Source organism: Marmota marmota, unplaced genomic scaffold, assembly GCF_001458135.2.
Source record: "Marmota marmota marmota unplaced genomic scaffold, marMar, whole genome shotgun sequence".
In the NCBI taxonomy this organism is placed as follows: domain Eukaryota; kingdom Metazoa; phylum Chordata; class Mammalia; order Rodentia; family Sciuridae; genus Marmota; species Marmota marmota.
In genome coordinates, this window is record NW_025999925.1 from 5431535 (window position 1) to 5442889 (window position 11355).

An 11355-nucleotide genomic window follows, 5' to 3' on the forward strand; every position below is an offset into this window, starting at 1 on the left:
AAGTTCACAAATGCCTAATTATTGATCATTTTCTCTAGGCTAAAGGAAAAAATGAATGGAATGCCTAGTAGTAATATTCTATAAAACCACAATAATAAGAACAATGAGACACCTAAATAAGCCAAACAGAAAGGTTAATAAAATAGAATAAAAAGACTAGAAATAGGCTTTAAGTTTAGTTTCTTAGTGTTTGATAATTATTACATTTTACTCTCGTAATAAAATATCTCATGCTGGAATGTTTAGTCAAGTTTGGGAATAAAAAATAAAAGGACCTTACCTTGGAATGTATACCAAAATAAGTTTAGAATAGTTTAACAAGTTCAAAATTGTACATAATATAAATTAAAATATTACAGGAACTTAAAGGATTAAAGAAAATAAAGCTGAATAGTTTTAAGAATATGGAGTGGTAAAGGGCTCTAAAGGAAGGAGGGCAGGAACGGGGGGGAAGAGATTCAAGTAAATATCTGCTTGATAAGAAGAAAAAAAAATCATACACTTAGATGGCAAAGAGCTGGAGAAAATTTGCAACTTAGAAGTCAAAACAGGTTTAATATATTTGATACATAAGGAGTTATCAGAAATCACTAAGAACAAGATAAATACCCCAGCAGAAAAATGTGTAAAGGAGCTGAACAGGGAAACAAGTGATCAGTAAATATGTATAAAGATTTTTAAACTCCTTTAATAATCAAAGAAATTTAAATGCAACAAGATACCATTTATTGACTTGTAAATTGGAAAAGTTACAGATTTATAAATTGAAATTCATAAATTTCTTATTATAAAACAGAAAAATGCCCAATACCAGCAAAATCATAGGAAATCAACATGTTCATATACTGCTAATGCCTTAGTACTCATTGATATAAGTCTGAAATAATCTTTTCAAAGATTAATTTGGTAATATATATCAAAACCATAAAAATATAAACCACCAATTCCACTTCTAGGAATTTACTTTGAAGGAAATGTATAAAAGACATATATACAAGGCTGCTAGACATAGTCTTAAAAACCTGAAGACAACTTAAACATCTAATTGGAGAGCGAATATATCAGACATTCACAAAATAAAACAGTAATGCTGTTATTGAAAGTTAAGTTGTAAAAGTATGTTTTTATATTGACAAGGAAATATATTCATGAGATACTGTTACAAAACAGTATATCATATTTATATATCATATATAATTATAATACACACACATATACAAGGATGTGGACTAGTGTTTAATACTGGATGATGGGATGATTTTAATTCTTTTTTTTTCAGTGTTTCTCACTATTTTCTTCTATGATTATCTAATTTGTATAATGACGTTTTAAAAATCTTTAAATAAAATGACATCAATGGGCCAAGACACTTTACACATTATGCATTCACTGAAAATGTACAACTGCTAGATTAAAAATTACCTCTAAAAATGTAATTTGTTTTGATTCTTTACATTTTTGAGGTAAGAGAACAAAACAATGCACTGAGTCTGGAAACCAAAGTTCTAACTTTGCCTCCCTGCCTATTTTTAGGCAGGTGTTCTTTAGGAAATCATGAACCTTTCTTCATCTTGGATTTCTCATGCATTAAATGAGAATGATTATAAATATCAAGTTAAATAATACATGTCTAGACATTTTTAAAAAGATATCAAATGTTATCTTTGAGTCTCAGGTATTATTTTGAGCCCCTAGTATTATTCCACATTAATGGTATTAAAACATCCAGTGACATGTGATTTAAGAAAACAGAGATGAATACTTGTGATTTAATTATTCCATTTATCCAGTAAACCAGCAAGACAGAAATCTCTAATAACCAGATGTCTCTTAGAAATAAAAAAATTACTAATAATCATACATGTAAACATTCTGTCTTAGTTTCAAGGCCATAATAGGTAGCTTTATTAAAAGATTATAGATTTTTCTGTGTGAAAAATAAGTTCAATTCTTATCTCAGGAGAGAAACAACTTTGTATTTTTAGTAGTGTAAAAGTTTAAAGCAGTCCAAATCATTCTATAACCTTCTCTTTCACCCTTTACCTTGCTCTTTTCAATTTCACTCAAATTGTAAAAGAATCAGAGAACTGAGAGTATAGACACCTCCTGACTTTGGTTTTGCATCTTAGTTATAACACAGAGTGAACCCACTGAGGTCATGCAGCTGTCTGCTGACTTAATCCTCCAAGTACCTGTGATTCCTCTATGCAACAGAAACACAGTATTAATGACCACTTGAAAATTTTCACTAAGAACAAAATGCTTGCATTCATCTGAGTCAGCACATAGTTTATCACTGTGCAAATTATTTATATTCCTATACAAGTCATGCAAAATGTTTCACACCAAACAGCCTCAATGATGTAATATTAGTGGATGGACTTTCATCCTCTAAGTATCAAGATACTTAGTATGGAAATCTGACCTGGCATCTGTCTATTCATAACTTGCAAGTACTAATACTTTGTGATACCAGACCATGCTGTCAACACAAAGCAAGAAAAGGAAAAAAATGAAGAAGCACACAGAGCCTTTGGCCAGAAGGTATTAGCAAAGTCATGTTGTTTGTCTTAGGAAATCTCTGCCCGGGCATGCAAATCTCCTGGTATAAATTATTCATATTTGTGGGAGTTCTAGTATACCATTCTAAGGTTGCCTTGGGTCTACCTCACTGAACATGTACGTACTCCCCCAACTCCCCAAGTTAGAAACCCAGTAACTGGCCACATCTTTTAGTGTTAATGGATAAGGACAAAGAGACAGGGTAGAAATTAGAGGAAGAAATTAAACAACATAATCAATTCAGGATCACGAAAATCTTCAACATCACTGACATGCCCATGCACAAGAGAAGATGGTTAGCAATCTTTTTCAAACTTTACCAGACTGCCTGGCCATGTATGATTGCTAAATATTCTTTTGCCTTATTTATATCTGTAGTGTAATTTTATAGTCATGGAGTTTATAAAGCAGAAAGTACTACAAGTTTTCTATAACGTTCATTAATAACTTTTTTTTTTGCATTAGCTTTCCATTTTCCTTCCTTTAAGAATCTGGCAAAGAAATATTTGAAAGGACTTTCTTAAAATGTTATAAGCCTTGGAATGGAGACATAGCTAGTGGTAGAACATCTGCTTAGCAAACCCCAGCACTACCCGGGGGGAAAAAAACAAGTATTGTAAAAGAACCAGAGAACTGGAGTATAAACACCTCCTGACTTTGGTTCTGCATCTTAGTTATAACACAGAGTTAACCATAGTTTATCACTGTGCAAATTATTTATATTCCTATACAAGTTTGCATACCACATAGAGAAAAAGAAAGACCATGAAGTTAAGGCTATACCAGGAACACCCCATCATCTTCATTTAAGTAACCATACTGGTTCAATGGTACCACTGTTTCATCACTAAAACAAGCTAACTAGGCATGACCAGTGTAACAGGACAGAACATTGCCATGCTTTTCTCAGCAGCTCTGGGGCCTTGGGGAGGCTTCAAAAGGTCTTTTGTGCTGCTACCCATGGCTAGAAAAAAAAGGGTCCCCAGAGACAATGAAAGGGGCACTACCAATCATTGTCATTTCTATCACCATAGACAATTTGGGCCTTAGAAAGACATATATCTGAGTTTATAAGAAGATGGCTATTGGGCAAAGGATTTTGGAGCTAGAAGGGACATTCTGACTAATATACATGAAAACGTGACATAAAAACAGACATCAAATTAGTAGCATAAAAACAGAGACCACATTTGGTCCTCTTGGTGCTTTCTGTGCCCTTCTTTCCCCTCATCTCATGTTTACACAAAATATTCTTCAAGAGCCAGTCCAGGCTTCAGATAAATATGAGGTTGGGGTCCAGGTCCTTTCTACTATTTCATATTCACAGGATCCTTACAGGACTCGTTTGCAGTCTCCACAAGACGAATTCTCTCACCTGATTCATACACAGATCACCCATAGAGCTCTGATGATATAAGCTGACACTTATTTGTAAGTGAATTAGCTAAATGTCAAGATCTATGGTTTGTGATCTTATCCTGCCGTGTGATGTCAGCTTCAACTCATAGATACTCACTAATATAGTATATGGAGCCAAATAAGATGTCTGGCAAGTCAAAACCCATAACTACAGGAAGGGCAGACATGACTCATTTTCTGCAAACCTTTCTTATTCACTGGGATTCTTCAATCACAACTACAACTGGCTTAAATCCTGGTTATTCCACTTTAATGTATAACTTGCTATGTGATATTGAACAATATGGTCAGCAAGACAAAAGGGCATAACTATTTCCAATCTTTTCTACTAAAGAAGAACTGGCCAGGGCTGGGATTGTGGCTCATCGGTAGAGTGCTCGCCTAGCACGGGCGGGACCCGGTTTCAATCCTCAGCACCACATAAAAATAAAGACATTGTGTTGTGTCCATCTACACCTAAAAAAAAAATAAATATTAAAAAAAAAAGAACTGACCACAACTATTTGCCAAGAATGCTGCAATGCTATGAGCACTATGATGATCAGCTCACAGCTACCATGCGGCACCTGGGATAATTATGCTTTTCTCTATCTGCTTGTTGCTGCCTCACTCTGTTTTCCTTATACCTAACTCTTAGACTTGACAACATTTGAGACTTCTTGCTTAGCTTCACTGGCATAAGCTTAGAGTGAAAGAGAATCACAATCTCTAACATCTATTACTCTAATAACAGATATTCGAGAATCCTGGAAAAAAACACTAAAGTTCAGAATAGGTTAACACGTTCAAAATTGTGCATAATATAAATATGTATGATGAGCTTACCATTGACATTAACCAATGAAAGAATATTATCCTGGTGATCAAGGAGACGCTTAACTTCAATAATATCCCATTCAAAGGATCCTTCTGTGGGTTCTACTAATCTGAAAATTACTAAATGACAAAAAGAGATACTGTTCTATTAAAATGTTCAAGAAAGATGAAGTACCATTTTCTACTCAAAAAGCAAGTATTTTGTGAAGTGAAAAATACCTACCATATTGAAAAACCCATCTCCAAAGATAGCCTTATTCATACTAATTTAAATGGTTTCTTTCAAATGCTTGAGATGTTTGAAACAATCTACTCAAACTCCAAGTCAGGGTTCCCTAAGAACTTGTTTGCTTTATTGACTCTTCCAAATTAACTAGCAAATACTGAAGTCCCCACTCTTTCTAGGACTTCAACTCATGTTGTCCAGCTATCCCATCTCACTCTTTACCTGGCTGGTGACTGTCCCACACCCTTGAAACAAGTCCATTATCTATTTTCTCTACTCACATTCCTAGGCCAGTAAGCACTGCTTTGAACTAGACTACAAATTCATGCTTAACTTTAACTCAGTGACAAATAAACAAAAACACAACTTTTCTTGATATCTAGGCACACAACATATTATAAATCTGCTGAGAATAAGCCTTAGAATTTTTGTATGTCAAACAGTTCTTTTGATTATAGTAGATGTTCAATGTTTTGCTTAACTCATTATCTGACTTTAATAGTTTTATTTAAACTAGTATAATCCTAATTTTAACCAATACAGAAAATATAAAATCAAATCAAGTAAAGTGATTCTGTCAACCAATACTTAATTATACTTCTACTACGTACTTGGAGCTTTAGCTATCAAATGTGAACAAGGCCCAGGCACTGCCTTGAAATGCTCAGTCCACAGTGAGAATGAGACTCTTACACAGACTTAGCATCAGTAAATTAAGTGCTATGATAAGCCACTGGAGCAGGTGTTGTGGATGCTCAAAGATTAGGATTCCTAACATCTGAGAAGTAGAAAGGTCTTTTATCCTTTCCAAGTAGTGGTAATTACCCACCCAAGTCTCTCTTCTTTCTCACATGTCTCTCTGGGAAACAAGTCATACCATTTTTTTTCTTCTTCTGTATTTCTGACACTATTTCACCTACTTATAAATCTCTAGCAAGGTTATTATATTCTGATAGCCATTCATGTTCAATGGTTGTCAAGAGAAGGTCTTTTAGATGATACAAAAGAGAACTCCTATCAAAGTTGTGTGAAAATGCTGCTTTAAGTGGAATATTACCAAGTTTATCCTGAGACTGCGATTTTAGAAAAAGCAGCAATATATTGTTAAAACAACAAAGAAAACAGTAAACTAAAATTCTAACAAGAAACCTGAAGTAACATCTTGAGACTGTTTCACTTTATGTATCACTTTCAACAATCCCAAGGAACCAAGGCTTGGCAGGGGCAAATATCCCTGAAATAAAGACTACTTTGTCTTTCCAGCACTCATATACTAGTCTAGTTTAAAATATATATACATATACACACATGCACACACATGTATATAAATAAAAAAAGAAAGAAAAATCATACTCACTCAGTTCTTTGCCAACTGCTGCTATGACACAGTTCTTAGGTATTTCAACCAAAGCACTGATACCTTCAGAAATATATAAAATTCAAATCATTTTTTATGAATTCCAACAAAAATATTCTGAGTTTTATGTCAATCATTTCCTATAAAGGAGATGGTAACAACAAAGTACCCAAAACTTGCTACAAACATACTTATATACATGTTTACAAATGGAAAATGATTGTTCTAAGTAGATTTCTGAGACCTCTGGAAGACACTGATTTATTACGGGTAGAACATGCTCTTTGAAAACTTTTACTGCTGTGGCAAAGTTGTATATTCAGCCATTTCAACTTCCTTCTGATAATCTCCATCACCCATTTACAAGATGGCTAATTTGAATGAGATAAAATTGGTATTTTTCCCTCAATGTAAACTTAAGCCTGGGCACTAAATGAGCTAACAGGACATTGTGAAATACATATTTGTTCTTCATCCTGTTTCCTATAACCCAACTTCTAAAACCCTTTGTATCTCTAAAAATATACGGTGTTTTATATGCTAATGGGATGGCTGGCAGTCACTAGGTCACTTCAGAATGAGGACTGGTTGCCAGAAAGATCAAGGCAGAATTAGAGGATTAGGGCTTTCAGCCCCATCTCCCTACCTCCAGGGAGAATATAGGGGCTGAAGGTGGAATGGGTCACTAGTAGCCAATGACTTAATCAGCCATGCCTATGGAATGAAGCATGTTTTTTGTTTGAAAAACAACAGGACAGGGTTCAGAGATTCCATATAGCAGACACATGGAGGTTATGGAGGTTGACACACTTGGAGAGGACACAGAAGCTCCTCACCCCTTCCCACCTGCGTTCCCCATGTGGCTTTCCTCTGCATCCTTTGTGATACCCTCCCTGAGTTCTGAGAGCTGCTCTAGTCATTAATCAAATCCAAGAAGGGGGTTGTGAGAATCCTGATTTATAGCCCATGGGTCAAAAAACATAGTGTTATAAATGGCATTTGAAGTGAGATGGGGCAGTCTTGGGGACTGAGCCTTTAACCTATGAGATCTGACTGAGGCGAATTAGAGGACATCCAGCCGCCATCTACCACTGAAGCACTGCATGTTGGAAGCATGGTTTTGAATGAAAATATAGGAGAAACTGAATTTGGTGAGTCAGAGTTAGCCAATAATTAACAGCATTCTTATGGTCAATAAATACATTTACAAAAGTCCTTATATTACTAAAATAATCAGAGTTATACCATACCATATTTCATACAGAGTTTTCTGTAGGGTTTGTCTGTTTATTGTGTTAAGAGACAGGGTCACACTATGTCGCCCAGACTGGCCCATACCTCTTGGGCAAGTGATCCTCTTGCCTCAGCATCCCAAGAAGCCGAGACTACAACCACATACCACCATGCTTTTAAGTATAGAGTTCTGAATATATTTTCATAACTGAATCATGAAATGATTTGAAGCTAACCACAATTTCTATATGTTATAATTATTACTATTGTTAGAAAGAATTATAGAGTTAGAGTTGATGTATTAGAACCAGCATATATGTTGGCAAAAATCTATGTATTAAAGTTAACTTTCCATTGTGATATTATATAGATGTAATTCATAGTATATAGGTAAATTTGGAAAATATTTTACTCATGTGCTTGTCCTTCCCATCCATCAAGACTAGTAACACTGTTGTGATCTGAAGAGATTTTCTGGCTTAATTTCTCCTCCACATGTCTTTTTTTTTTTTAACCAGTATGTTTTGTATTTTCCCATGTGTGAGATAGTGCTAGAGGAGGAAATGAAAGTATAGTGGGGCCAGAGGAAGTGGAAGAGATAAGAGCAGATGCACAGAGTATGAGAGTAATTCTAAATTCAGAAAACATTCTATGTTAAAAATGTTCATTACATTATTTGTGAAGTGAATATACTAACTGAATATGGCTACCTGTAATCTTTGGAGCTAAACCAAAACAAAACCCAAATCCCCCATAAAGACTTTTGTGTTCATAAAGTCTCTTTGAAGATTTGCTGTCTTCTAGAGTCTATCAATCATGATTCAGATATATATATATAAAATTTTTAGTTGTAGATGGACACAATTCCTTTATTTATTTATGTGGTGCTGAGGATCGAACCCAGTGTATCATAGGTGCTAGGCAAGTGCTTTACCACTGAACTTCAACCCCAGACCCCAGCATTATATTTTGTTTACCTGTATCAGAAAGGTGGCTGGTCTTACACAGGAGATCTAATTTTCGGTTCCACACACATAAGTCATTCCCACCAGAGAGCCAAACATCTAGTCTCTTAAGAACAGTTAAACACTGCAAAATTGATTTGAAATGTGTGTCAATTTAAAAACTCAAGCATTTCATTGTTCAATGGTTTTAAACTACGCCCACAAGTTCAGATCCTGAGCCAGAACCACTGAGCTAAGATGTTCTCTGTTCTTGACCACAAAAACTATTAGATAATAAATGTTTATTGCTTTAAGCCACTAAACTGTGAGGTAATTTCCTACTCAGTAATTGAAAACACACAGTGTTTAAACTCCTTTTTAAATAAAATAGAAAATGCAACCTTAGTTTTTGAATTTCAGATTAGTTATCTCCTAATTCTTCCCAATACTTCTGTTTGGTAGACTCAGGATGGTTAGCATTTCAAGGACTGACCTTCACCTCTAGTGGCTCCCTAAAGGGCCCCTTAATAGTCCTTTCCTCACCTGCCCACTGGCAGCTTAGAACACAGACAAGAGCAAGAAAGAATTAAAAAGAAAATGAGGAGGTTCTGGTGATCTTGTCTAGGTTGCAAGTAGGGCTGTTTTTAAAAAGAGTTGAAAGCAATCAATGCAGTTTTTATTTCAAGAGGTCCTATGCTGCCTAATCTCTGCTTTAATATCAGTACCTTATTCATTTTATTGCCCAATAATATTCCTCTGTATGGATATGCACATTTTATTTATTCATTCATCAATTGCTAAACATGTAGGTTGTTTCCATCTTTTAGCTATTATGAATAATACTGCTCTGAATACTCGTGGACATGTTTTTATTTCCCTTGGGAATATATCTAGGAGGATAGTTGTGTTAAATAATTCTGTTAAATATTTTGATCAACTGCCAAAATGTTTTCCAAGGTGATGGTATTATTTTACAATCCCACCAGCAATGTATGATGGTTACAGTTTTTTCACATCTTATTAACACTTGTTAAGACAGGTCTTTGGTCTTTTAAACATGAGTCATTCTGGTATGTATAAAATAGTATTCCATTGTATGTATATGTGGGGTTTTCTTGTGTTTTATTTTATTTTTACATAGGGTCTAAGTTACTGAGGCTTGTCTACACATTCAATCCTCCTATCTTAGTCTCAAATTGCTGAGATTATCAATGTGGTTTTTGATTTGCATTTCTCTAAAGACTAACAATGTTGCGCTTCTTTTCATGAGTTTCTTGGCTACTTGTCTTATTCAGAGAAATTTGTTTTAAATCCTTTGTTTATTTATCTCTTAATTGTGGAGAATTCTTTGCATATTCTGGATGCAAGTACACTGAATTTGCAAATACTTTCTTCCATTTTACAGGTTATTTTTTCACTTTCTCAGTGGTGTTCCTTTGAAGCACAAAAGCTTTTAATTTTGATGAGGTCCAATTCAATTAATTTTTTAATAAATGAAATGGTTTCAATTTAATTGTTTTGAAGGTGGATATCTTGTTGCATTAAGCTTTTTTTTTTTTTTTTTTTGAGACAGATGTCTCTCTAAGTTAATCAGGCTGGTCTCAAACTTCTGGACTCCTCCCACTTCGGCTTGCAGAATAGCTGAGACTATGGCACCTGAATCAGCATCATTTTTTTGAAGTCTTGTCTTTCTTCCATTGAAGGGTGTTGGCATCATCAAAAATCACAAATATTGTCTATATATGTAAGATTTTATTTCTGGACTCTCAATTATATCCCTTTGATCTGTGTGTCTACCATTATGCCAGTACAACACTGACTTGATTACTTCAGTGTTATGTAAGTTTTTAAATGGGGAAGTGACAGTCTTATAATTTTGTTCTTCCTTTTCAGGACTGTTTTGGCTATTCTTGCTTGCCAGTTTCTGAAATAAAAAGTCAGCTATAATTTTGATAATGATTTTGTTCCATCTGTAGATCAATGAGTAGTGCTATAATCTTAACAATATTAAATCTGATCCATGAACATGGAATATTCTCTTCAGTTATTTAGATCTTCTTTCAACACATTTTGAAATTTTTTTTGAAGTCTTACAGATTATTTTATTGTTTTTTTTAATTTTTTTTCCTTTAATTTTTATTGTTGGTTGTTCCAAACATTACATAGTTCTTGACATATCATATTTCACACTTTGATACAAGTGGGTTATGAACTCCCATTTTTACCCTGTATACAGATTGCAGCATCACATCGGTTACACTTCCACTGTTTTATATATTGCCATACTAGTGTCTGTTGTATTCTGCTGCCTTTCCTATCCTCTACTATCCCCCCTCCCCTCCCCTCCCATCTTCTCTCTCTACCCCATCTACTGTAATTCATTTCTCCCCCTTGTTTTCCCCCCACTTTCCCCTCACTTCCTCTTGTATGTAATTTTGTATAACCATGAGGGTCTCCTTCCATTTCCATGCTATTTCCCTTCTCTTTCCTTTTCCCTCCCACCTCTCACCCCTGTTTAATGTTAATCTTCTTCTCATGCTCTTCCTCCCAACTCTGTTCTTAGTTACTCTCCTTATATCAAAGAAAACATTTCGCATTTGTTTTTTAGGGATTGGCTAGCTTCACTTAGCATAATCTGTTCTAATGCCATCCATTTCCCTGCAAATTCTATGATTTTGTCATTTTTTAATGCAGAGTAATACTCCATTGTGTATAAATGCCACATTTTTTAAATCCATTCGTCTATTGAAGGGCATCTAGGTTGGTTCCACAGTCTTGCTATTGTGAATTGTGCTGCT

At 34.7% G+C, this 11355-nt stretch overlaps 1 protein-coding gene across 1 annotated transcript in view; it reads right to left on the minus strand.

The window, feature by feature from the left end:
- Nucleotides 1–11355, minus strand: part of Wdr41 (WD repeat domain 41) — a 45024-nt gene that overhangs the window by 8310 nt on the left and 25359 nt on the right. The window contains exons 6-8 of the mRNA XM_048800174.1: nucleotides 8591–8702; nucleotides 6381–6443; nucleotides 4807–4917 (exon numbers count right to left, since the gene is read on the minus strand). Of these exons, the coding sequence (XP_048656131.1) occupies nucleotides 4807–4917; nucleotides 6381–6443; nucleotides 8591–8702 (286 nt within the window). The remainder of the gene's footprint in view (nucleotides 1–4806; nucleotides 4918–6380; nucleotides 6444–8590; nucleotides 8703–11355) is intronic.